The 26,596-nt window shown below is 53.8% G+C and overlaps 1 protein-coding gene across 1 annotated transcript in view; it reads left to right on the plus strand.

Moving 5' to 3' along the window:
* ASB18 (ankyrin repeat and SOCS box containing 18) overlaps positions 1–26,369 on the plus strand; it is a 78,638-nt gene extending 52,269 nt beyond the window's left edge. Inside the window, exons 5-7 of the mRNA XM_075530132.1 lie at positions 10,194–10,701; positions 24,352–24,465; positions 26,184–26,369. Of these exons, the coding sequence (XP_075386247.1) occupies positions 10,194–10,701; positions 24,352–24,465; positions 26,184–26,369 (808 nt within the window). The remainder of the gene's footprint in view (positions 1–10,193; positions 10,702–24,351; positions 24,466–26,183) is intronic.
* The last annotated feature ends 227 nt before the right edge of the window (positions 26,370–26,596 follow it).

Consider the following 26,596-nt stretch of genomic DNA (forward strand, 5'->3'; position numbering starts at 1 on the left):
TCTTTCCAGGGTTCCTCAAACCTAGCTCACTCGAGTCGAGCCAACTCAGAGGGACCCCGTAGGAAGGGGCAGAACTGCCCCTGTGGTTAGAAGACCTCATCTGTCTCTACGGAGTGGCTCGCGGGAGATCTTGTGGTCAGCGGCCCAAATGCTGACCTCGCCATGCCAGCGGTCACCTTCCTTCTAGCAAGACCACACGCGGCCACAGAGCTCATCCAGCCCACAGCAACCTTGTGCACGGTGTCCAAGACGGTCCGTCTTTTTTCATTGCTATTATTAGTTTTGACCACAGTTCTATTGGCGTGTAATTCACACACCGCACAGATCGAAGGTGTACACCTACCAGAGGGCTGTGCCCTCATCACCACAATTGAAAACTTTAGAAAATGGTCTTCACTCTGGTGCTCATGGTCATTGACTCCCCGTTTCCCTCCAGCCTCCCCTAAGAGACTCGTCATCTCATTGCCGTATCTATAGAGCTACCTGCCCTGCAGTTCATATAAAGAAAAATATACAAAAACAACAGGAAACAAGCAAAACACAGGAAAACCTGCATCCCAAAGAAAGCATCTTTCTCCCTCCGGACAGCTCGCTGTACCTTTCCAACACGGTCTGTTACAGGTTATCCCTTTTTCTGCCCCGAGGTAGTATCTTGAGCAGATTGTCCAGCCTTCCGGTCATCTGGGAAAGGCCATTTTAAAACTGAGACTCAATGCCAGCCAGCCAAAAGCCCAGTTATCACCAAACTAAAACTCTACCCTCTGGTCAAAAACTTAATCTAATGCTTCACCAGCAGTAACAACAAGGGTCCCCGGAGTTGCTGTCGGCTAAGCACAGTACTGCTGAGCACAAGGTTGGAGGTTCAAATCCAGCAGCTGTTCTGGGGCAGAAAGATGAGACAGCCCGCTCCCATGCAGATTCAGTCTTGGAAACCTAGGGCACGGATCTACTCTCTCTTCTAGGGTCTCCGTGAGTTGGAATTTGTTTGAGTAGTGAGAGGGGGGGTTTCTTATGACACAAACATTCTTCTAGAGATGTTCGCAAGAGAAATGCACACATCGAACCACAAGAATCCCTATACAAGACCTCCCACCGCCAGCGAGTTGATTCTGATGCTCACCTATAGCTTGACGCCATAGGACAAAGTAAAACTGCCCCACAGGGTTTCCGAGACTGTAAGCAAGAGAGCAGAGAGTCTCATCCTTCTCCAGAGGCGCAATTGGTGGGTTAGAACTGTTGACCTTATGGTTAGTGGCTGGATGCTAATCATTGCACCACCAGCATTTCTGGCCAAAAAAACCCCAGAGCCTTTCAAGTACCTATCAAAAGAGAGTGAATAAGCAAACGGTGGCCTATCTAGACAGTTGGCTGTGACTCAGCTCTTCACCTGTGTGAGTATGGCTGAATGTCAGAAACATCACACTGAGCTAAAGAAACCAGACATTAAAAAAAAGTAGAAATTTCTAGAAGAGACAAAACTAGCTGTTTGGTGAGGGGCATCGGAAGAGTGTTTCCTGGGGGGTGATGACTGCCTTGGGAGAGGCTGGGGGGACTGGAGGCAGGCCAGAGGGAAACCATCCACACCATGATCGTGGCTGAGTCCCCACCTGTCAGCATCTGTTCCAGCAAACTCCCGGGAGCTGTGCCGCCTCTCTGCGGGTAAATTCACTCGTGTTTAAAATGCGCGTTGCTGCTGTCACTGTCAGCTCAGCTCCAACCTGTGGTAACCTTATGCATCACTGTTGTGGTCGCCAGGTGTCATCGAGTCGGTCCCAGCTCATAACGACCCCGTGTGCAACAGAAGGAAACCCTGCCCGGTCCTGCCCCATCCTCTCGGCGGTTCTTATGTCTGAGCCCATGGGTGTTATCCCAGGAGTATAGCTGGTCCTCGTTGACATTTCACCTTCACCACATCAGTACAAGAGTCTACTGTCTGACTCACCAGCAACCATCTCTGTCGGGCAGTAAGCAACGACGTGATGCGAGGTGGAGTCACGTGCTGGCTGTGGGGGTTGGGCTGGATCACCATTCTCACTGGCTCGGCAGTGAAGTAAGGATGTGATTTGGCAGTGATCCAATGATGTCTTCCTCCTCCGTGTTGGCATAACGTCAATTTTCCTCGGGATAAACTGGTCTCTGGAGCCCAGCCACATGGCTGAGGTGTGAGTATGTGATGGCACGCAATGTTGTCCATCTTCACACGTGAGTGCAGTGCCCACCTTGGCGGCTGCTGGGTAGCACCTTCCAACCTGGGAGGCTCGGCTTCCAGCCCCGTGTCGGGCAGTATCTGTTATGAACACTTACACTTGATGGTCTCGGAGCTCAGCCTCCAAAGGGAGAGAGGAAATACGGAGCAGAAAGGGGCGGATGGCAGGTCCCCAAAGGAGAGGCTCAGCAGAAGGTCCGAGGAAATAAAGTGGAACCACTCCTCCATCAAAGTCTGTAGCCCCGGCACCCCCATCCTTCATGTGCAGCCAGCAGGGGGGCTGGAGCCGCAGAGGGAACCTGCTAGAAAGCGCTTCATCCGAAAGCAAGGCTGTGCTCTCTTCCCAGGCCTGCATCTGCACCCGCCCATGTCTAGACCCCTCTGGGGGACCCTCCAGCACAGCTGCCCCCAGGTCCACTCCCAGGAGGAGAGCGAGCACAAGACCCGCCCATGGCTGCTTCCCTTTCACTGGATACCCTCCGTAGCTTTGTCTATCTGCCTGCCTGCCTGTGTCTGTCTTTCTGTCTGCTGGGATTCCAGAACCATCATATCGAGATGGCACAAGGGGTCCAGTGGTTTCAGAGCAAAACACACTCCCCACCCTCAGGGGGCAGCTGCTTCGCAACCCAAGCAGGAATGCCAACAAGCAGTATCCATTCTCCTCTTGGGGAAGGGGGCGGGAAGGGCAGTGGAAATCTTGAATCCCGTCTTGTTTCGTTTGCTCTCTGTCCTGGATCCACCAAGGACATGTACTTTGCTGCCTTGATGCTGGACATTTAGATTTCCATGTTTTGCATTTCATAACAGAGACCTTCGTTGACTGTGGCAATTGAGACACAGCTCGGGGAATTGCCATCTGAAACCGTGCTGAGTGTACGATCTGGTGGCATGTATTCCAGCCTCCATGTCCTGCAGCCGCCACTACTTAGCCGTTTTCATCATCCCAACAGGGAACTCCATCCTGTGAACAGTCACGGCCATTTCTCCCCACACTCCCACCTCAAGCCCCTGCAGTGGTTGTGGTTGTTATTGATGGTGTGCGGTACTGTCAAGTCAGTTTCGATTCATAGCGACCGTGTGCGCGACAGAGCGAAGCACTGCGGGGTCCTGCCCCATCTGCACCATTGGTCTTACGCTTGAGCCCATTGATGCAGCCGCTGTGTCCCTTCATCTCATTACGGTCTTGAGCTTTGTCACGGCCCCTCTACTTGACCAAGCATGATGTCCTTCCCCAGAGATTGGTCTTCCCTGACAACATGTCCAAAGGACGTGAGACCAAGTCCTACTGCCACCCTTCCAGGGAGCACTCTGGCTGTACTTCTTCCAAGACAGATCTGCTGGTTCCTTTGGTGGTCGAGGGTCCTTCCAGTATTCTTCACCAGCGCCAGAAGGCAAAAGCATCCATTCGTCTCCAGGCTGCCTTGCTCGCTGTCCAGTTTTCACAGTCCTGATAGGCAATGAAAACACTGGCTGGGTCAGGCACACTGCAGTACTCAAGGGGACATCCTTGCTCTATGACACACAAAAGAGGTCTTGTGCAGCAGATTTGCTGAATGCAGTGCATCATTTGATCTCTTGACTGCTACTTCCTTGAGCATTGATTATGGATCCAAGCAAGACAAAATCCTTGACAACTTCTATCTTTTCTCCATTTATCACGATGCTACCTATTGGTCCAGTGGTGAGGATGCTGGTCATCTTTACATTGAGTTGCAAACCATACTGAAGGCTGCAGGCCCTGATCGCCATCGGCAAGGCAAGTGCTCCAACTCCTCCTCCCTTTCAGCAAGCTGGATTGTGGCATCTGCATACGTCAGGTTGTTTGTAAGCCTTCCTCCAATCCTGATGTTCTTCTTCATACAGTCCAGCTTCTCCGATGATTTGCTCGGTGCACAGACTGAATCATATGAGGAGAGGACACAACCCTGACACACACCCTCCCAACTTGAAACCATGGTCTTTACTTGTACTGTTCGCATCGCTGCCTCTTGGTCCATGGACAGATTCCTCAGGAGCACCCGGAGATCGTTCGGAATTCTCATCTTCTCAATGTTGTCCACAGTGTGTGAAGGTCCACACAGATGCCTGTGCATAGTCGAACACACGTAGACCTCTTTCTGGTGTTCAATGCTTTCAGCCAAGGCCCATCTGATGTCAACAGTGATAGTCCTCATGCCACATCCTTTTCTGAGTTTGACTTGAAGTTCTGGCATACCCCCGTCTATGTGCTGTTGCAACTGCTTTTCAGTTATCTTCTGGAAAAAAACTCACTTGCATGTGATCTTAATTGCATTGTTCAATAAATTCTACATGCTGTTGGGTCACTTTTCTTTGGAATGGGCACAGATACGGATCTCTTCCAGTCAGTTGGTGTGGTAGTTACATAATCTGTCAACTTGCGAAGGGGTGGAGTCTACCTGTCAATCGGGTTGAAGCTTGATGACCTCATTTGGAGGCATGACGGAAATAAATAGCTCACTGGAGACCAGATACGCACTCCCTCCTGGGAGACATTCCTGTTGACAAGCCACCTGGAGCTACCCTGGAGCTACACGTGGAGGCCTGAGAATGGAGAGGCCACGTGGAGACCCACGCCAGTGCTAAGATGCTTCCACCACCACTGGGTCCACAAGACTTTCCCTGCATCCAGCATCATTGATCTCCCTGCATTCCGCATCATTGCATGCCTGTGTGAGTCTAAAGAGGAATTTATGGACTAGTATGGACATATGGGTCATCTCAGACTTGTGGGCTTGATCTGGACTGGGCTGGGATGTTTTCTTAATGTACACTTGTTCTTTGATAGAAAGTTCTCGCTTACACACATATGAGTGTCTATGAATTTGTTTCTCTAGTTAACCGGAACTACCACAAGTTGGCCAGGAAGCTGTCTTCAAATTTTCTTGGCATAGTGGAGTAAGTGCTTCCTCACCTTGTTGAAACATTTCAGTCCCATCCCATCCATTCCTGGTGCCATGTTTCTCACTAGCGCCTTCAGTGCTGCGTGGATCTCTTCCTTCAGTGTCATCAGCTCTTGGTCACGTGCTAACTCCCGAAAGGGTTGATAGTCAGCCCATTCTTGGGGGGACAGCAACTCTGTGTCTTCTGATTCTTGTAATGCTTCTTGCAGTGTTCAATAGATTGCCCATGGAATCCTCTCAAAATTGCAACTCGAGGTTTGAAGGTTTCTTTAGTTCTTTCGACTCGCGGTATGCTGAGTGAGTTCTTGCTTTGGGGCCGTCTCACTCCAGGTCTTTGCACGTCCCGTTGCGACGCTCTTTTCTCACACTGCCCGTTCACCTTTTCTGCTCAGCTCTTTGACGTCATCGTTTCTGCCATTTGTCTAGCTGCTCCTCAATGAAGAGCTAGGTTCAGAGGATCGCCGACCTCCACTTTGATAGTTTGTTTCTTTCCTGACTTTTTAATGACCTTCTGTGTTCTTCACGTACAGTGTTCTTGATGCTCATGAGGACTTCTGTCACAGTGCCCAGTGCATCAAATCTGTTCTTGAGATGCTCTGCAAACTCACGTGGGACATACTCAATTTCATATTTGGGATCTTGGAGATTTTTTAAAATCTTCTTCATCCTCAAAATGAATTTACATATGAGCAATTGATGGTCTGTTCCACAGTCAGTCACTGGGCTCGTTTTAGCTGCTGCTATTGATATCTCATCCCCCAGATGCAGTCAGTTTGATTTCTGTGTGTTCCACCTGGAGGAGTCCACAGGCATAGTTGTCATTGATGTCGTTGATAAAAGGTTTGTAGGATGAAGAAGGAGCTGGTCTTGCACATTTCTATCATGTGATCTCCAGTTTCATTTCTATCATGGGCTGTATTACCCAATTACTACCCCTTCATCTTTGTTACCGACGCTCACATTTCAATTGCTAGTACTTACCAATTTGTCTTGATTGCATGTTTGATCCGTTTGAGACAGAAGACATTGGTCGAATTGCTCAATGTCTTCATCACTGGCTTCAGTGGTTGACTGGTATGTCTGAGGGTCACAGCACTTAGTGGACTTCCTGGTGGGTCTGTAGACACCTCCTATCACAGACAGCCAGCACTGTCCTTCAAGCAGATCTTAGGATGTTCTTGCTGCTGATGAATGGGATGCTGGTGCTCCGGATTTGTCTTTCCCAGCATAGTAAACGAGCTGATCCTGATGCAAAAGCCTTCCATGATGGCAATAAACTTTATCTCTGCACACTGGAATTATTTTATCTCCTCACCTGGAATTTTTTCTATTTTTTCTCTTTATCTTTGTGATTTGGGTGGAGGTTTGCAGAGTGGATGGGTTTTCTGATCAGCAATTCAGACAGTTTGATTAGAGACCCTGATTGCACAATGTCACAGCCCTCTTCCCTTCCCGCTTTCTCCCTGTGTCCCCTGCTTCCCTCCTTCCTTCTTCCCTCTCCCTTCCCACCGCTGAGCTCTCTCCCTGGACAAACACTGCCTCTCGGTCCAGTCTGGGTGTTTGCTCTAGGGCAGTGGTTCTTAACCTTCCTAATGTCTCGATCCTTTAATACATTTCCTCATGTTGTGGTGACCCCCCCAACCATAAAATTATTTTTGTTGCTACTTCATCACTGTCATTTTGCTAGTGTTATGAATTGCTACTGTTATGACCCTTTGCTACTGTGAAAGGGTCCTTCAACCCCCAAAGGGGTGGTGACCCGCAGGTTGCAAACAATCATCCCCTGGTGTGGTTGCTTTCCTTGGACACTGTCTGTGGTTTGGGACTGAAAGTTAAGCCAGGGCAGGCAGTTCAGGTCCAGGCTTGGCAGGTCACAGTCTCAGAGGTCATCTCTAGAGATGTCAATGGCCTAATTTGTTAGTGGCTGTTGGTATTTGGCTTTTTCCAAGATGACTTCTGAGTCAGGCATCCTCCTCATTTGCACTGGTCACAGGCTCCTCACTGCAGGCCGGGCATGTAGGTGGGCACGCCACCAGACCCTCCCGGGTCATGCCGTGCTGGAGGAGGACTGTGCTTGGACAGGTCTGCAGTGGAGACTCCTTCTGAAGGACATCGCCAGTCCTTTCTTCTAAGGGGATGCTCACGGACATTGTGCCCATTCTTCAGGGGCTAGAGCACCCTCGATGGGGACACTGCCCCTGTCTACCAGCAGTGATGGCTAGTGCGGATTCCAGGCTTCTCTGGCATTTTCCTGTCTGTTGACATCATGGGAAACCGGATCTAGGACTCCCTCCTGGGGGGGGAAAGGGGGGCTGGGCAGTACTGCCCAGTCAGGGGACCCAGAGCATCTCCTATGGCCATACACTGGCACACACAGGGGTTACATGTGTCTGAAGATGAGACCCAGGCAAGTGCCTCTTCCCTGCCCCTCACGGGGCCCCCACCCACCCTCCAGACTCCTCTATTTCATGGGAACTGATGGACACCCTCCCAGTCACCTCTTACTCCTGGACACAGCATGGGAAGTTGAGGCGGGGAGCGGTCTGGGAACTGGGAAAGCTTCGTTCATATACTCCACTGGCTGTTACCGGGGGTGCCGGGGAATGGCTGTCAGGTCAGTAACTGCTGGGTTCTTATCTGAAACTGCTCCCCAGTCCTCTGAGAACTGGAGCCCCGCATCATGGGGACCCTGGTGACTCCAAGGTCCAGCTCTCACCTCCCGTGCCAGTGCCCTCCCTCCCCCATTCAGCCCCACACCCATCCATCCGTGTTGCTAGGATCCCAGCCAGGCTTCAGCAGAGCTGGCAGACTAGGAAGAGAGGCCTGGTGATACACTTCCAAACATCAGGGAAGGGAAGCCCTGTAAGTCACAACTGTCCAGTTAACAACGGGCTGTGGGGATAGCTCAGAACCAGGAAGCCATCTGTCGGGTCCATTATGTATGGGGTCACCCTGAGGCAGGGACGCAGGAGCACCTAACAACCACAGCACTGGGAAAGCTGCCCGCGCCTCCACCATGAGATGCCACCGCGCTGTTCTGCAGCCCGGTCCCCTGAGTAAGCAACCGCCAACTGTCCCCGTGGCTAGGGAAGGCCCGGGATGCCGTTTAATGACTTGTCTGTGTGCCAGCAGAAATGTAGCCCAGCCTGCATGCCCCACCGTGGTCTTCTCGGCCCTGTGGCTTTGCAGCGAGAGGCACTGCCCAAGCCCGGCTCTTCATTAAAATTGGAAAAGATCACCTCCAGCTCTCCAGGGGGTGGGGCTGGCCCGCTTGTTCTTCTGAGAGGCGCCGGGTGCAAATCGCAGAGATGGTCATTAGCAAGTCCCGCACGGGGAGTGGGCAAGAGCTTGGGCTTTATTTCCCAGAGCTGCTTTAAAAAAAAAAAAACTGAGAGAGGAGAAGATGTTTTGTAATTGTTTTCGAGCGCACACCGGCTCGGTAGCAAAATGAGACGGAACCCTTGATTTCTAACCTCCCGCGGCACTGCTCAAAATTCCTCCCTGGGAGATGAGTCGGAGGCAATGCTGAAGCACTCTGGATGAGAGATTTGCATCCTCTCTCCGCTGTGATTGTCCCAAAGGAATGATCCACATCAAACCGCACTTGTTTGTAAAGATCTTCCACCCAAGACGGGCCGCTTCCCAGGGCGCCGCCGGCGTGGAGGCTTGGGGAATACAAAGAGAGAATTAAAACGCCAGGCGACCCTGGGTGGGACTAGACAGGGATCTAAGGGCGCCGGCTCCCCATCCCCAGCCCCCCAGTGGATGATCTTGCTCCCAGCCCCACTTGGGTAAATCATCGCACAAACAGCCGAGACAGGAAGGAAGGCTGAAGACGAGGTGGCGATTAACAGAACGCAGTTGCTGGATGCATTGGCTATGGGGGCCCGCCATCGGCAAAGCGAGCGCTTCGATTGCAAGCAGAGGGACAAACACCCCACACACCCCACACCCCCATTTCTACACCAGGGAAACAGCTACCCAGACTAGCCCGGGTTGTGCTCAGCACTGTATCCAGACACCTGCAGACAAGGTGCATGGTGACAGGGAGGCATGGTCCCTCTGGTCTGTGGTCCTGGGAAGGCCAGCCAGCCTGAGGAACAGGGGAGAGGACAGGAATGGGTCGGTCTGCAAGAGAGGCAGGCAGCAGTGTACACAGAGGGCTGGAGAAAGTTCCAAGAACCACACCTGGTCAGGTCGGATTGGGACATCCATCACTGAAGGGTGGAGCATCCAGAGGTGGCTCTGCGGAGGTCCCAGGAGCTGGACCCTAAGGCATCCTGCATCCTTTCCACACCAGCGGTGGAAGCCATTGGGTCTTACGGAGCACCCCTCATCCTGCCCTGCCAGACAAGCTCTTTCTGGGTGGTATGGGGCAAGAACAACCATTGCAAAGACTGGGTTGAGAAATGTCGGGCTGTTCTAGACCAAGGATCAGCGGGTCTGGAGTGGAGTCGAGAGCAAGCAAGGGCATTGGGAAGAAGCAGGCACTCTTTAAAAGGGGGGAAGGGGTCTGAGGTTAGACCTGAAAGTATCCACTAGGCACAGGACATGTGCCTGACCCTGAGAACACTGTCCAGCAATTGGTTTGGGTTTCTTGATACACTGGAGGTGAGGGGGATCCCCCAGTACCATCACTGTTCTGGGCTGGATTCTGGCTCATGTCAACCCCAGAGTAGAAGTGGATGCTACACTGCAGGGGCCTTCAGGGGGGTGGTCAGAAAAGCACATCACCGGTCACTTAACTATTTGCACGGCCACACCCACACACCCACTGTCCCCCTGAGGCTGAGCTGCGGGTGAGGAGTTGGCATTGGACCTGGCCCCCATTTAATAACCTGTGGAGCTCATCTGTGAGGCCCTGATGTAAGATCTGATTTTCAGCTCCAACTCCTGAGCCACCTGGGGGGCCACGGCAATAATAAAGACAGCCACGGGACTCTATGCCTGTCCCTCCTCTCGATCACCCCAGCTCTCTTAGAAAGCCACAGGTGGTGCATGCCAGAGCGAGGCCAGGCAGGTGGGGTGGAGTCTGGTCACTTCATAACCTCTGGGCCTCGCTGCAGGTGCGCGCAGGCTCTGCTGGAGCACGGAGCTTCGGTGCACCTGGCCGGTGGAGAGGCCCAGGACACGCCCCTGCACGTGGCCGCGCGCTGCGCCCTGGACGAACACGCGCGCCTCTACCTGGGCCGCGGGGCGTGCGTGGACGCGCGGAACAGTCACGGGGAGACGCCTCTGAGCACCGCCTGTGGGGCGACCTGGAGGCCCGAAGAACACGCGCGCGGCCTGCGCCTGTGCGCACTGCTGCTGCAGCACGGCGCCGACGCGGACGCGCGGGACGAGGACGAGCGCAGCCCGCTGCACCAGGCCTGCGGCCACGCGCGCCCCAGCCTGTGCACGCTGCTGCTGCGGCACGGCGCCGACGCGGGCGCGCTCGATTACGGCGGGTCCGCGCCGCTGGGGCGCGCGCTGCAGACGGCCACCTGCGCCCCCGAACCCGCGGCCGCGCGGCGTACCGTGCAGGCGCTGCTCAACCACGGCTCTCCTGGCGTGTGGCCCGACGCCTTCCCGCAGGTAAGGGCCCGTGACCTGGTCGCCGGCTCTAGGTGAGTCAGCAGGGCCTGGAGGGCAGTGGGCAGTGGGGGAAATTGCCACCAGCCAGGTCTTTGGTGACGGCATGGTCTCGCTGCTCTTGGGCTCCAACCAGGGAACTCCACTTCGTCCAGGGTCCTGAACAACACAGGGACTTTTCCAGGTGTGGATTCCACCCCAAAATAAACAAGTTAGAGATTGGCAATTTCTCACCAGAATAAATTCCCAAAGGGCTGGATTTTCCCCCCAAGACAAGTGTCCCCCAAGTTCGCTCAGAATAAGATTCCCCAGCCCCCTCCCAAAAACTTCCTTGATTAAGTCATTTCACCAGATGTAAAATTTAACTCAAAACACACTGCCCCATAGAGTTGATTGTGATTCACAGTGACTCTATAGGACAGGGCAGAACTGCCTCTCTGGGTTTCTGAGACTTGTGACCCATTACAGGAGTAGAAAGCCTCCTCTTTCTCCCAAGAAGCGGCTAGTGGGTTGGAACCACTGACCTTGTGTTTAGCAGCCCAACAGGTAACTCACGATGAAAATTCCGGGCGTGTTTAATTCAAAAACAGAAAGAACCAAGGAAGACCCTCGATGAGATGGGTTGACATAATGGCCCCATAACTTGGGGCTCCACCATGGTCACAATGGTGAGGATGGCACAGGACCGGGCATTCGGTTTCCTTCCGTGGGTGTGAGACAGGCCCCTGACAACAATTCAAACCCCATGCTGAAGACTCACCAGATAGTAAGAGACATGTTTTGGTCTAATCCGTGTCGAAGCAATGGCTGGAAAGGCTGTTTACCAAAGAGGACAGGATTGGAGATGATCTAAATCATGAGGACCCCACCTTTCCCTCGTTTGCTGACCTGTGCGATTGTCGTCTACAAAGAGTAAACTCGCTGCCATCAGGTAGATGCCATCTCCCTGAAACCCGATTGGATGGAGTAGAACTGGCCCTAAGACTGTAACTCTTTATGGGAGCAGACAGCCTCCACTTTGTCCCATGGTGCAGCTGGTGGGTTCGAACCACTGACCTTGTGGTTAGCAGGCCAATGCATAAACAGCGCCACCAGGACTTCTTCACAAAGAGTAAAAAGGTGGCAGAAAGTGGACAGTCCACTCAGGGACTTGACACAGTGGCAAGCTCTGTCAGTTTTTAGACTGGGCCTCACGAGGAAGCCTCGAATGACCCTCCACTAATGTGCATCCACATCCTCTCTGAAAGAGAAGAAACTGCATTTGCATATCCCGTCACGCCTGCAGGTTTCAAAGTGCAAGGTACAATCCCATCATTATCATCTCTGGGGACAGGACTCTGACCTCTCAGCTCTGTCTTGACGCAGAGATGCAAGGCGAGGCACAGGGCCCTGGGATCTCCAGCCACGTCCTCCCTAGGGTCCCCAGTCCTGTAACCAAACCCAAATTCACTGCCATCGAGTCCATTCTGACTCACGGTCACCCTCTAGGACAGGTTAGAACTGTGCCTGCAAATCTCTACAAGAGCAGACAGCCTCATTTCTTGCCTATCGAACTGTGGGCGGGTTTGAACTTCCAACCTTTCAGATAACAGCCCAATGTCTAGCCCACAGATCCAACAGGGCACCTCAGTACTGTGCCAGGCACACAGAAATGGGGCCCAGTCAGCAGGTCTAGGAGCTTTCTGTTTAGCATGGGGTGCATTTGGGGGTGGGACCAGTTTGTTGGTGTGGGAGTCTCTGGAAGATACAAATGATTCTACCAGATGTTAGAGGTTCTGGCACACCCCATGGTGCCTGGGAAGAAAGGTCTGGCTATCTGCTTTTGAAAAAGCCAGTCGCTGCAAACATCAGCCTCTGGAGCACACAGGGACTCTGACCCACATGGAGTCCCATAAGTCAGAGGCTACCTGAGGGCCATTGGCTGATGTTTGGGTTCTGTGGGGACAAAAAGCAAAGGCGCCTGGGTGGCACAGTGGGTTGCATGGTGGGCTGCCAACCACAAGGTCAGCAGTTTAAAACCACCAGCCGCTCCATGGGGAAAAGATGAGGCTTTCTACTCCTATGAAGAGTTGCAACCTTGGAAACCCACAAGAGCTGTTCTGCCCTACCCTGCCCTATAGGGTCACTTGATGGCAGTGAGTTTGGGTTTTAGTTTTTGTGAGAGGCAAGAGGCCATGAGAAAGGTGGCAGTGTGACTCCAATGGATCCTTCCTTGCCATTGAGCTTTCCCAGTTGGGGTGAGGGAGGGCATTTAGATGCCTTCAACCTGTCACTTCTTCCGCTGCACATACATCATGCCCCACATATGTAATCCTCAATGCAGGAAGGGGGCCTAGCCACTCCCTGTGTGTGGCCTGTCTGGCCAGCCTGGATGTCTTTAGAAATGGGCAGGTGTCCCCTTGGTGCAAAGGCACTGCCCCCTGAGAGAGTGCAGGGTGGACAGGCTCAGCACCCAGAGCCCCTGCAGGGAATGGGAGTGCCCCGAGCACGCCGAGAATCCCCCCCCCCCAAAAAAAAGGGATGAAGACCCAAGAGACACTGATCTTGCCAGGCTGGGAACCAGACGAGGGCAGCCCGCCCCCACCGAGCCCCGCACACTGGGCGAGTGTGCCACCGGAGAGGGGGCGAACTCCCCTGCTCCATATCAAAGGCACAGGCCACTGGCCCGCAGCCCTACAGAGTCGGCAGCCAACCTGCTGGAGGGTCACAAAGATGCCCGCCAGCAGGACTGGCCCCATGGCGAGGTGTACACAGACACAAGGGAACATCACCAAGCACGCCGTCCCTGGGCACAGCCACGCGCTCAATGGATGTGAAGAGATCCCCGCGGAGTTCAGAACGCCTGGGCCAAAAGGCTGCACAGCGAGCTCGTGACACAAATTGCAGTACCCTGTCCCCAGACAAAGGCGAGATCGGGGACAACAGGCAGACGGGCAGCCCCCGCCGGAGCCGTGCTCAGCGTCCCACAGACACCCACCAAAGTGGGGTCAGGGGTCCAGCAGCGAGCAGGTTGACAGTGCCCAGCCTCTGTGCCTGGGTGACCACTAGCTAAGACTTGAGTTGCAGGGGCCGGCAGAGGCAGGGGCAGATGTGGGCCAGGTGGGGCCGGTGGGAAGTTCCCAGACCTGGGGGATGGTGCCAATCACCCAGCACATGGACCCAACCTGGTCTTGCAGTGGCTACAGGTGACCGTGTGAATTGGGGGTTAGAAGCTTGGTCTTGGTCTGGAGTGAAGGGGTTTGCTCCCACTCCTACCTCCCCCCCCCCCCCACTGCTCTCACCTAGAAGACACATTCCTGAAGCATTCACACACACCACTGCCTCTGGCCCTGCTGTACAGAGAAAGACCAATTCTCTGGCCTTGCTGCTCAGAAGACTGCTTCTGCGCTTCGACCCCAGACGGGATCGCCCCAGGGCGGCGGCCTCAGCAGCTGTCCAGCCAGCTCCCCACATGAGTGATGGCCTCATGTGCGACAGAAGGAAGCACAGCCGTGTCCCGCGTCATCTTCACAATGCGGCCACATCAGTTCTGTCCGGCCACCGAGTCCACCCATCTCCCAGGGCTCCCTCGCTTTCTCAGACCCTCCACTGTACCAAGCATGATGGCCTGGTCCCTCCTGAGGACTGTTAAGTGCTGGGCTGCTAACCGAGTGGTTGGAGGTTCAAATCCACCAGCGACCCCATGAGAGAGAGAAGGCTACCTGCCCCTGTAAGAATTGCAACCTCAGAACCCCGAGGGAGCAGTTTCTGTCCTCTGTCCCTCAGGGTGGCTGTGGGTCAGAATTGACTCAATGTCGGGGGGTGGGTGTCATTTTGGGGCTTCCGGGTGATGTGTCCAACATAAAGGAACCCAAGGGCCATCAGCCTCGCTTCTAAGGCCCACTTGGTTGTAGTCTTTCTAAAGTCTGTCTGTTTGTCCTTCTGGATGTTCTTCATAGAGTCAATATTCTTGGCCAGCACCACAGTTTGAATGCACCCAAGGGGGTTGGGGGGCCCCTGAGCCCAGCTGTCCTAAGGTGGGGCTTGGGGCTGGAAAGAGCCAGAAGTGGACCCACGTCCCACTGCACATTCCTGCCTACCCAAGGGCAAACCCATCCCCACCCTGCTGAGGGCAGGATCAGCTCCCCCTCCTCCTCCTCCCCACCCCTGCTCTATGGTTTCCTTTGCAGCCGGAATGTGTCACCCTGCCAACACTGCCCCCTCACTGTGTGTGCTGTCTCCCAGAGAATGACTGTCACCATCCCTTTGGATTGAACTGTGTGATAGCCCCCCCACCCTCCACCCGCTCGGGAATGGGCTTCCTTTGTTATCAGCAGAGGACATGTCCAGGGTGGAGCGGGGGTCTCGCTGGAGCCAGTCACCTTGTAGGACTCCAAAGAGCAGACGGGCTCAGACAAGTGCAAACTGAGGGGAAGGCAGCAGCAGGGGCAGAGCTGAAGGGAGACAAGAACCTTCCCCCAGAGCCAGACTTCATGCCTCCTAAATTGTGAGAAAATTAATGTCTGTTCGGGAAAGCCACCCCCTGTAGTGCTCCCCGTGGAGCCTGGCTGCTATCCACAAGGTCAGCTGTTCAAAACCACCAGCTGCTTCACAGCAGAAAGATGAGGCTTTCTATTCTCATAAGCAGTTACCATCTCAGAAACCCACAGGAACTCTTCTACCCAGTCCTATAGGGTCGCTGTGAGTCGGCATGGACTCAGCAGCAGTAAATATGGGTGACTAACGAGCAGAGGTCACCAGCAAATCAGGGAGAGTAGTAGGCATCCTCAGACTCAACTTACCCACAAGCAGGGGACACACAGGGACATCACCTGCTAGGAGGGAGTCCTCCCACCAGCTCCAGCACCAGCACCCCACGGGCGTTCTGTAAACATGCTGTCACTCAGCCACCATGTCCCGGGGCTGCAGGACTCAGAGGTGATGCTGCAGTGACAAGCAGGGGCAGCCCTGTCCCCTGACCTCATGGCACCAGCTGCAGGGAAGGCAGGGATTGGCAGGGAGGACCACCCAGCGAGACCCGCTGTCTGGGTCCTGAATAAGCCCAGATCTACTGCCGACAGCTCTGTCACATACAAGGACTGGAAGAAGCAGCCTTCCAAGCAGAAAGACCCGCGGGCGTGAGGGGAGCCCTACAGCTGCATGTGCGAGCAACTGGAGAGACTGCTGAGGAGTGGCCGGGCCGGAGAGGAGGGGCCAGCAAGGGGCGCCAGGACTGGGAGATGGGGCCCAGCTGAGGACCATTTAGCCTAGCACCTCTGGTTATGATGGGGCCTCCCTGGGCCCATGGCAGCACCAAGGGTGTCAGAGTGGAAGTCTCCACAGTGCAGTTTTCCAGTGGCTGTTTTCTCGGAGGGAGGTGGCCAGGCCTTTCTTCCGAGGCACGCCCGGGTGGGCATAGACCTCCAGCTAAGAGAGCTGCTAATCACGAGGTCCGCATTTGGAACCCACTGGAGAAAGAAGGGGCTTTCTGCTCCCGTGAAGATGATCATCCTGGGTTCCCACGGTGGCAGTTCTGTCCCACCCTGTTGGGTCCAGATGAGTTGCGGTCGACCTAATGGTGGTTCAAGTTCGGTTATTTGGGAGGCAGGTGGCTGCTAATGGTAGGGGACCCCATGAAATCATTTAAAGCGAGAGAGGTGGCAGAAGCCAACAAGGGGCTGGAGAAGGGGTTCCCTGTTCTAGTGTGGGAACCGGGCAGGACCCCAGGTTGTGGGGGAAGGCCTCGTGAGCCCTGCAGGGCAGCGGCGGTGATCACTGGAGCAGAAGGCAGGGCAGCTGAGGCCTCTGTCTTGCCCCTCTTCACTGCTGACAATGAGGGCCCCATGCTAGCCACCTCCCGGTTACAGAACTGGAGGAGGCGTCTTGTCACGGTGCAGGGACCCGCACCCGGGTGTTTTCAGGGGAGAACACGGGGTAGCAGTAGTCAAAAGCCAAGGCCAGGTCCCCACCCCGCTGGGCGCTGGGCCTCATGCCCGGCGGGCGGGCGGCCGGGCGGGCGTCCTTCCTCCGCAGCGAGCCTGTGTGGGCTCCCCCTTAATTTCCTCTCTGCCGCCTCATTAGCTGAAGATGGCTCCGCCGCTAATGACATCAGCATGTCAGAGTCAATGTGGCCGCTTGCAGACAGCGAGGCGCTGCCGAGGGTTTAAACTGTGTTGGCGTAAAAATAATGAAGGCAGTCGGCTGGCTGGCAAGTGCGAGGGGGCAGGACTGAGGGGGGGTGCGGCCGGGAGCCCCGGAGAGGGGGATGTGGAGCGACAGGAGATGAATTCCCGGAGACAGGCAATAAGGCTGGCTCACGGGCTGTGACCCGGGAAGAGGGAGCGGGGAGGGGGCAGGGAGGCACAGCTAGTCCCAGGAGCACCCTCCCCATCCACCCCCACTGCACTGCCTGCAGTCACCAGGGGCCATTTACATGCTGCCCAGAGAGAGGACAGGGCGCCAGCCGGAGGGTCTGGTGGGCTAGGCCTGCAGTGCCCCTCGCATGTCACCAGCTCTTTCCAGAGGTCTGGGCGCTTCATGGCATGGCGCCACACGGCACAAAAGGAGGGTATTGGAATCAGAACAGCCAGGCAGGAGACACGGGCAGCCAGCAACCCGGCAGGCTCGGGGCAGGAGGCTTGGAGAAGCCGTGGGTGGGAGGTAGGGGGTGCACGCTGAACAGGGTCCACTCTGCTTCCCCTCTGAGGCTGGTCACTCTCCCTGGCTTGTGGCTTTCTCCTCAGAGGAGCTTGCTGAACCTCAGACGGTGGGAAAGAACAAAGGAGGGTCAGGAGAGAAGGTGGCAGGACTCTTCTCCAAGGGCCCATGCAGGGACCAGGCCACTGGGGTCCCTCTGACAACAGGTCGTGGGATGGGCAGGAGACCCACAGCTGCAGCAGTAGCAGCTCAGGTCTGAGCTGAGGGGACGGCTTGTCTCTGAGCCACTCTACCCCAAGTCAGTAACCAGGGGGACAGCATTGAGAAGGCGAAAGGAGGGAGGGAGGGAGGGAGGAGAGAGTCCAGAGTCAGCTGAGCTGTAAGGGACAGTGGCAGAGGTACCCTGCATTCCACGTGGTCAGTGAGTGCAGAGGGGCCCTTGTTGCATAGCAACCTGGTAAGTAGCCAAAAGAGAAGGGGAAGAGGGTCTGAGCAGCCCAGGTGCGCGGGAAGAAGCCAGGTGGGCTAGGTGGAGAGACAGACTCGGGTCGGGGCTGGGCAGCACATTCCTCCTGCTGCCCTTAGTGAGACCATCAAGGAACAGGATGGCCCCCGGATCTCCACTCAACCATCCTCAACCAGCTTCCTGCTTCATCCCCAGTTGTTTCTCTTCGGGAAATCTTAAGAAGTATTTCCTTGTGTTACTTGGCCTCCGTTGTCATAATCCTTAATTTTCCCAAACTAGTCACTGGTCAAGGGAATGGGGTTCCCATGGTGTGTTTAAGCTCATCATATAGTGTGTGTTTGGGAGCGGGGCAATATCAACAACCACAGTTGCTGTTCTAAACTTCTTTTTAAAAAGAATTTGTGTGCTATTGACAAAAAATACCTGCAGAGGGAAGATTTAACCATTTATCTTGTATGCCAAAAAGTATTGTTGAGAATGAAAAACTAAAATAATAGGTAATAACTATTTCAATCAAGCCTTGGTCTTTCACAGATCAAGTGGGGGGAAATAGATGTAGAAGGTGTGATAAAAAGATATTGAACTTTGAACTCACACACACACGCAGAATATAACTTCTAATACCCCACAGTAGGCGTTGTTTAAAACCATAATGCAATACAGCAGAAAATGAGTAGCAGAAAGCTGTGTTGAAATATATTCTTGGAACTTTTAGAGCACATTTCCAAATAACAACTTGACCGATAGACAACATCATGATAAACAAAGAAAGGACTGAACTTGCCAAAGATTTTATTTTGCTTAGCTCCACAATCAGTGCTCATGGAAGCAGCAGTCAAGAATCAAATGACCCATTGCACTGGGCAAGTCTGCTGCACAAACCTCTTCAAAGTGTTGAAGAGCAAGGATGTCACCTGGAGGACTAAGGTGCACCTGACCCCAACTAAGGTGCGCCTGACCCCAGAGGCATGTGAAAGCTGGATGCTGACTGAGAAGATCAAAAAATGAAGTGATGCCTCTGTATCGCGGTGCTGGTGAAGAATATTGATAGGACTGCCTGGAGAACTTGCTGTGTTCGTCCAGGTTGACTAGAGAAACAAATTCATAGACACTGTGTGTGCATAAGAAAGAGGTTTATACAAAAGAGCAATCGCATATTGAGAAACCACCCCAGACCAGTCCAGATCGAGTCTATAAGTCCCATATTAGGCCATATGCCCGATACCAATCTATAAAGTCCTCTTCAGACTCACCAAATGCAGGAAGATCACAGGCCAGTGGGTGGAAAGTCTTGTGGATCCAGTGGTGGTGGAAGCATCTCAGTGCTGGCAGGGGTCTCCACGTGACTTCTCCAGCTCCAGGACTCTAACACAGCTCCATGTGTCTTGTCAGCAGGAATGTCTTGCAGGGAGTGAATGTGTGTCCCGAGTCCAGCGAGCTATTTATCTCCTTAGCGCCTCCAAATGAGGTCTTCAATCTGCGACATGATACACCCTGAATAGTCTCAAGTTGACACCGATGATGTAACTAGCACACTAGCAAATCCGTCTTGAAGAAAGGCCAACCAGAATGCTCCTTCAAAGCAAGGATGGTGAGACGTTGTATCACGTACTTTGGACGTGTTTTCAGGAGAGACCTGTCCCTGGAGAAGGACGTCGTGCTTGGTTAAGTGGAGGGGCAGCGACAAAGAGGAAGGTCCTCGTGGGCGCCAACATATCAACCGCGGTGAGGCTGGTGCAGGGCCGGGCGGTGCTGTACATGAGGTCGCTAGGAGTGGACCCAACTGGACTGTCCAGAACAACTACAGCCCCGCTACTTACCGGCAGGCTACTGAAGAAATAAAGACGAGCATCTCAAAACGGATGGTTTGTGAGCACTGCCGCGTACAAAGGAAAAGCCACCCCATTTTTCAAAGTTACTTTTATTATCACTGAAGGGGAACAATGCGACTGAATTATCTGAGCAGTCAATTAAGGAAATGGAAAGAGAAACACGATGAGAGATGAGAGGAAGGAATGAATAATGATAAAAGCAAAAATTAATGGATTAGAATATTCTGACAGAGATCTAATCAACGAAGCCCAATCGCTGATTCCTCGCGGGGAGGGGCAGGGAACAAAGTCGACAAACTTCCAGCAAGATGAAACAAACAAGAGATTGAAAATCTAATTACGGAGAATTTCAAATGCAACCAAATCAAGCCACGGAGCCCACCCACCCCCACCCCCACCCCCGACGCCCGGCGACCTCACATGCTCCAGAGCAGAATTGCTCCCGTGGGGTCTCTTGGCTCTCATCCCTGCTGGTGCCAGTTGCTGAGATCAGCAGTTCAAACCCACTCAAGGGCTCCCCTGGAGAAAGGACCTGGGGACCTCCTGCGGAAAAGATGGCCGCTCAGGAACCCCAGTAGGCCAGTTCTCTGCCCCATAGGGTCACCGCGAGTCAGCAGCCACTCCAAGCCCAACAACAATCTTTACAGAAGCTGACCACTATGCCTTTACCCCGATTTAAACCATCAACCTTTAGATCAGTGGTCAAGCACAAACCCTTTGGGCTACCATCAGGGCCCTTGCCATTGACAAGAAGGTGCTGACTCATGGACACAGTGGAGATGTCACCCACTTGCCCTTCCAGACTCCCAGTTTGTCTACCTGAACGACGTCAACCAGGCTGGCCACTGGCCCTCTGCCTTCCACCTGGGGTTAACCAGTAGGTTGTCCCAGCAGCAGGAGGGAAAGATGGTGAGCTCAGTGCAGGTCTTCCTTCAGCTCCCTCTCTGCTTCACGCTGGCTGGGTTTCCCCCACCGAGGGTCACTGCTCCCAGTAAGTCAGCCCCTCCACACACGCCCTCCCTTTCAGCCCCAGGGGTGGTTGTAACTCTGCTAGGATTGCTCCAGGTGCTGCCCCCCCCCCCGCCCCCATGCCCATCAGCACACACACACACACACACACACTCCTCCACCCACACACCGGTGCAGTGCTGAGCTCCTGCAAGAGGAAGATTGCTTTCCAGGAAAACAAATCAAAACTAAATATACTAATAACTATGGAAATTGAAAAAGTCAAAGCATGACCTGCAACTCAATGCAGGTCTTTCCCCACTTATCAAGCTGCTGCTTCTTGGTCCCGTTGTAAGGTCTCTCTCTCTCTCTCTCTCTCTCTCTCTCTCTCTCTCTCTCTCTCTCTCTCTCTCTCTCTCTCTCTCTCTCTCTCTCTCGTAGAGTCGCTATGAGTTGGCATTGAGTCAGTGGCAAGGAGTTTGATTGCTTTGGGTTATGTTACTGAAGTCAGTGTCTTTGATCTTCATCAGCAAGTGCTTCAAGTCCTCTAGGCTTTGGGTGAGCAAGGCCGTGTCATCTGTGCATGGAGGGTTGTCCGGGGTCTTCCTCCGGTGCGGATGCTGCGTGCTTCATATAGTCCAGCTTCTCCGGTTACTTGCTCAGCGTACGCATGGAATCCGGATGGTGGAAGGCGTCAACCCGGTGCACACATTTCCTGCTTTGGAACCATGCACCACTCCCTCGTTCTGTCAAGAATTTCACTGTACTTGGCTCCCCCATCAAGGCCCATGGAAGCAGCAGCCCGGAAACCAGACAGCACCCTGCCCCAGGCCAGTCTGATGCAGAAACCCCTGTACATTGTTAGACAGCAAAGATGTCATTTTAAGGATTAAGGTGTGCCTGACCCAAGCCGTGTGTATTTGACAGCTGGACAATGAATAAAGGAGACCAGAAGAGATCCATGCCTTGGAATGATGGTGTGGACCAGAAAAAAAATATTGATGATTGATTCCATAGACTACAGAAAGAATATCTGGGAGGAAGTCAGGGTGGCGATAGCTCGTCTCACGTACTTTGGACATGCGATCAGAAAGGACCAGTCCCTGGAGAAGGACAAGGGGCAGACCCTAGATAAGGTGGATGGACACAGCGACGGGACAGAGATCCTTCCATGGTCTCAGACGCAGGCATGATTGTGAGGGTGGCCAAGGCCCAGGCAGCGTTTCCTTCTGCTGTGCATGGGTCAGGATGCGTCAGAACTGACACGCTAGTGCCTAAGGACGAGGACCACACGTGTGAGGCTCAGACCCTTCACGTGCCAGGCCCAAGGCCCCTCCAGAATGCCAACAGCCATCAGCTTTCTAGATTCTCCCCAAGTAGGAAGAAGAACTTCTTAGAAAGTTTGTCAAGTTAGTTTAAAGCGATATCAAAATCCTCCCCCCAATAAACTCAACGAGTAAAATGACAAGCTGAACTTAGATATTAAAAGAGATGCAAAAACATCATTTTTCAAAATTTTAATCCGGCCTAAATGAGTAGCACATTACAGCCAAATAGCATGTGTTTCGTGTAGGCATTAAGATAGCATTAAGGAACTATCCATTTTTAAGCTATTCTAATGACATTGTGTTTATGGGTTTGGTTTGGTTTGTTTTTTTTTAAGCGTCCTCTACAAGACACAGGGACATGAATGAAATGACAGAATGCATGGAGTTTGCTTTACGTGATATTGGGCCAGAGGTAAATGGAAGAATGAGTCTGGCGGGATTGGACACAATTGGTGATGAGTCTACAGGGTTTTCAATACTATTCAATCTACTTTTGTGTACTTTGAAACACCCCATAATGTGTCTTTTGCCATGAGACTAGAACTAGATGGTTCCAGGCTCCCATGACTGCAGTATTCTGATCAATAACTCTATAGATGATTCTTTTTTTTCCCTGTAGATTACTCTTGATCAAAAGGGGGCAATGTGGAACAGAATTTCAAGTTTCTTGTAGAACTAAGACTTACTGGACCCACCGAGGTTAGAGGAATCCCCAAATCCATTGCTCTGAGAAAATGTTCTCACCTCGAACCAAAACTACCCCCTGAAGTCGTCTTGACCCTAAACCAGTTTGACTGATTTTGTAAAGAACATTCTTGAACATTGCATCCTTCGGAATAACTACCTGTGTGAGATCAAATGGACCACACTGAGGCACAGGTACACAGTGTGGGGCCCTTGAGTCTAAGTCAGTGGTGGTACAGCGCCCCTGGGGAGCAATCTCGGGACCAGAAACACGATGTGAAGTGGGGAGCCAGTGACTCTGAACTCGGCTTATGGAAATTGTAGGGTGGGGGATCTGCTCCGCCTATTTCCAGCAAAACTCAGGGCACTCCATCATTCTTTTTATAAAGGTGAGTCTGAAACTGTGATTCATGTGCCCACCTTGAAGAGGAGGCTGTAGATGGGCAGTGAGTCTGTGGCAGTGGGACTCAGTGGCCAGGTCCAGGGGAGTGTCACAGTGCGTCTCCCCGATTCTCCGGTTCCTAGAACGTGGAGACAGGGCTCCCTCCCAGCGCCTCACAGTCCGCCTCTGCGGTGGGGGTGGAAGGGTGCTGCCCCCATCCTGGGAGGGAGAGAGAGGAGCCCTGTGTGTTCAGTTCCCAGCACAGCCATCGGGGTGCTATGAGAAAGGGTCTCTGTGGGGCCTTGTGCTGACCTTTGTGTCTGTCTGTGCATTTGGGTTTTGTTTGGGGGTTTTTTCTCAAGGCTTGCTGGAATCTACGAATTAAACTCTTTCAAATGTCTCTATTTTCTTTGATATGCCGTTTCACTCATTCTGACCTGGACAATGTCAGGGGGTCTACTCCCTTCTTCAAGGTGTACAACCATTCTCATCTTGCGATTCCCTTCCCAAATCATTCCACCACCATAAGCATAAACCTCGCTGCCCCATGCGGCTCATCTAACCTGCCGAGTGCCTGTTGTCTGTGTGATCCCACAGAGATGGCATAAATGCCAAAAGGGGGTGGCTTCGCTGAACAGATATTTATTTTCTCACGGATTTAGGAAGCCCAGATTCAGAGGTTGGTTCTAGGGGAAGCATTCTCTCTCTGTGTGTCTGCTCTGGGGAAAGGTCCTTGTCTCCTTCCATCATCCGTCGGCTCAGCATCCCTCAGAGATCTCCATGTGCCTGGGCATCAGCCTTCCCCTGGACCAAGGGACCTGGGTCAAAGGGACACACTCCCCTCCCAGCTCTTCCTTCTTGGTGGTCCCTCTGATCTCTAGTGAGATGAATGGTGTACCCTTGGAAATACCCCTTTTATCGGATCAGTACTGTGATGGGATTAAGAGTGTTACATACCCTATATAATCCTCTTATTGGTTTATCCCAGCAAATCACATCAGGGAGGTGATGATGTCCTTTCACGGCTGCCAAACCACTGAGCTTCATGGCCCAGCCAAGTTGACATATATCTCAGGGGATGCGGGGGGGGGGGGGGCATTCAATCCATGGCCCTCCTCTTCCTGTTACTCCTCCCCTCCCTCCCCCTCCCTCCCTCACTCAGTCTGCCTGGTTCAGGGAAGCACTGCCCAGTCTTGTGGGGCCCTGTTATTCCAGTTGATGAATCTTTTCCAAAACCAAATGAACCCTATACGGTTTACCTTGTCAGAATTTTCTTTTTAACAGAGCCAAATACGTCCCCCACCCTTCCCCACATCTTCCCCACCTGGGACTCCCAAGCCCAGGCCCCTCAGCTGCACGGTCACCTCTTCCAAGCAGGTGCTGAAGACCTGCGCGTCCACCCCCACAGTCATCGAGGTCCTCTTCAATGCCTACCCCTGGCTCCGCGTGTCCGAGGGCTGGAAGGCCGCCATCCCGGAGGAGGTGTTCCAGGTGAGGAAGGCGCTTTTCGGTTCCCTCTTTCCCGTGCATGGCGCCTGGCACTGATGGCCAAACACGGGGGTGGGGGCGTCCAGTGAAGAAGGAAAGAGAAGAGGGGCAGGGGGTGCTGTATTTGCACGTTTTCTGTTTTCCTTCTGCTGTCGTTGCTTGAGTCTGCGCTGACCCAGCGTGCGGCAGAGCAAAACACTGCCCGGCCGTGCCTGGCTCGCTGTTGCTATTGTGTGTGAGCAGGGGTGGCCTCAAAATACACATGGCCAAGAACCTATTGTTCTCATTGGGGAGCTGCTGGCTGCAGGGTGCAGTAAACCAGCCCAGGTTGCCTGGGGACCTGGGGGCTGGGGACCCAATGGCCAGGGGCGTGGGTTCAGAGCCCACCTGATCCACAGACGTCCCAGTGTCAGCCTCATCCCACCACTGCGATGACAGGGCCTCCCCTCTGGACCCACATTCAGGCCCACAGGTGACTCAGAAAGAGGGAGGGAGCCGTTTCCCCAGGAGCCTCTAGGAAGTACTCTCATTGAACCCATGTTGTTGTCACTCCTAGCTGCCACCTGCCACTCCCAGGCAAGGCCCACCCCTTCGTGACCCAGAGGGAGTTTTCAGATAGAAATGGGCCTGGCTTTTCTTCCTAGTCCCTTCTCCCCAGTCCCTCTTAGTCTGGAAGTTCCGCTGGCAGCTATTGGGCATCCTAGCAACACGCCGGCCACCCCTGACGGATGGTGGCAGTTGAGCTTGAGAGTCCCTGGCCCGGAATCAAGCCTGGACCCATCCATCAAAGATAAACGGAATGTCCCGTGGGGGCAGAGATGCGTGGAATGCATCTAGACTCCAGATGTGTGATCAGGAGGGGCCCAGGACCAGTCCCTGGAGAAAGATGTCACACTTGGTAAAGCAGAACCCCAGAAACTAAGCTCACTGCCCTCAAGTGGATTCTGACTCACGGCGACCCGACAGGGCAAGGCAGAACTGTCCCGTGGGTTTCCAGGACTGTCAATCTTTTCCCGGGTAGAGAGCCTCCTCTTTCTCCCTGGGAGCAGCTAGGGGTTCCGAACTGCTGACTTCGAGGTTAGCAGCCCAGCACATAGGCACTGTGCCATCAGGGATGGCCATGGAGTCTGTCCATCTTAACGAGGGTCTTCCTCCCACATGGGCTGCAAAAAGGAGGAAGACCTTTGGCAAGACAGATGAACACAGTGACTCCAACAAGGGGTTCACACAGGACCATGGTGAGGAGGCCACAGGACCGCCCTGAGTCAGAGCCGACCCCACAGCACCTAACAGCAGCCACAGGAGCCTGCAGCATCAGGGACGCCAGGAGGCGGGCTGGGCAAACAGGAAGTGACCCTCCAGGAAGGAGGAAGTTGTCCTTCCCAGTGTGGTCATCTGGTCGCAGGTGGGCCTGCGTGACTACCAAGACTACCCAAAAGGTTGGCGGTTCTAGTCCACCCCCATTGCCTCGGAGTACATGCCTGGCCACCTGCTTCTGGAAGGTCAGGGCCATCGAAGACCCCACAGAGCACTTGTACCTTGACACGGACACACTCACATACACAGGGATCACTGTGAGTCAAAACAGACTTGACTGGGGCCCAGCCTGAGCCAAGGCTGGATCTTGTGAGCAGTCACAGGCCTCAATACTGGGACAGGGGGAGGGGAGGATGCCTGCCAGTCCCTGGGACACGGACTCACACTCCGGCTTCGCTTCCCAGATGCACCAGCCTTTCTACCAGTCCTTCCTCGCCCTGGCCAGCACCCCGCGCTGCCTGCAGCACCTCTGCCGAAGCGCCATCCGGAAGCTGTTTGGCAAACAGTGTTTCCAGCTGGTCCCCCTGCTGCCCCTGCCCAGGTCCCTGCAAGACTACCTGCTCCTGGAACCAGAGGGCATCTTGCACTGAGGACCTGCTACTGACATGGAGGGAGGGGGTACCATGGTAGACCCCAGAGGGGACCCGCTGCACATCACTCTCGGTCTGAGAGCTGGGGGTGGGGGTGCGCATCTCCGGAATCACCCTGTGTTTGTAATAAAAGTCCTTGCTGCTGCCCAGAGTGGGGAGCCAGCGGCATCTCGAGTCTCCTGGTAGAGGCACCCCTTGCTCTGTGGTGTCCCCCTCAGAACCAAACC

Source organism: Tenrec ecaudatus, chromosome 13 (assembly GCF_050624435.1).
Source record: "Tenrec ecaudatus isolate mTenEca1 chromosome 13, mTenEca1.hap1, whole genome shotgun sequence".
NCBI classification, from domain to species: Eukaryota; Metazoa; Chordata; class Mammalia; order Afrosoricida; family Tenrecidae; genus Tenrec; species Tenrec ecaudatus.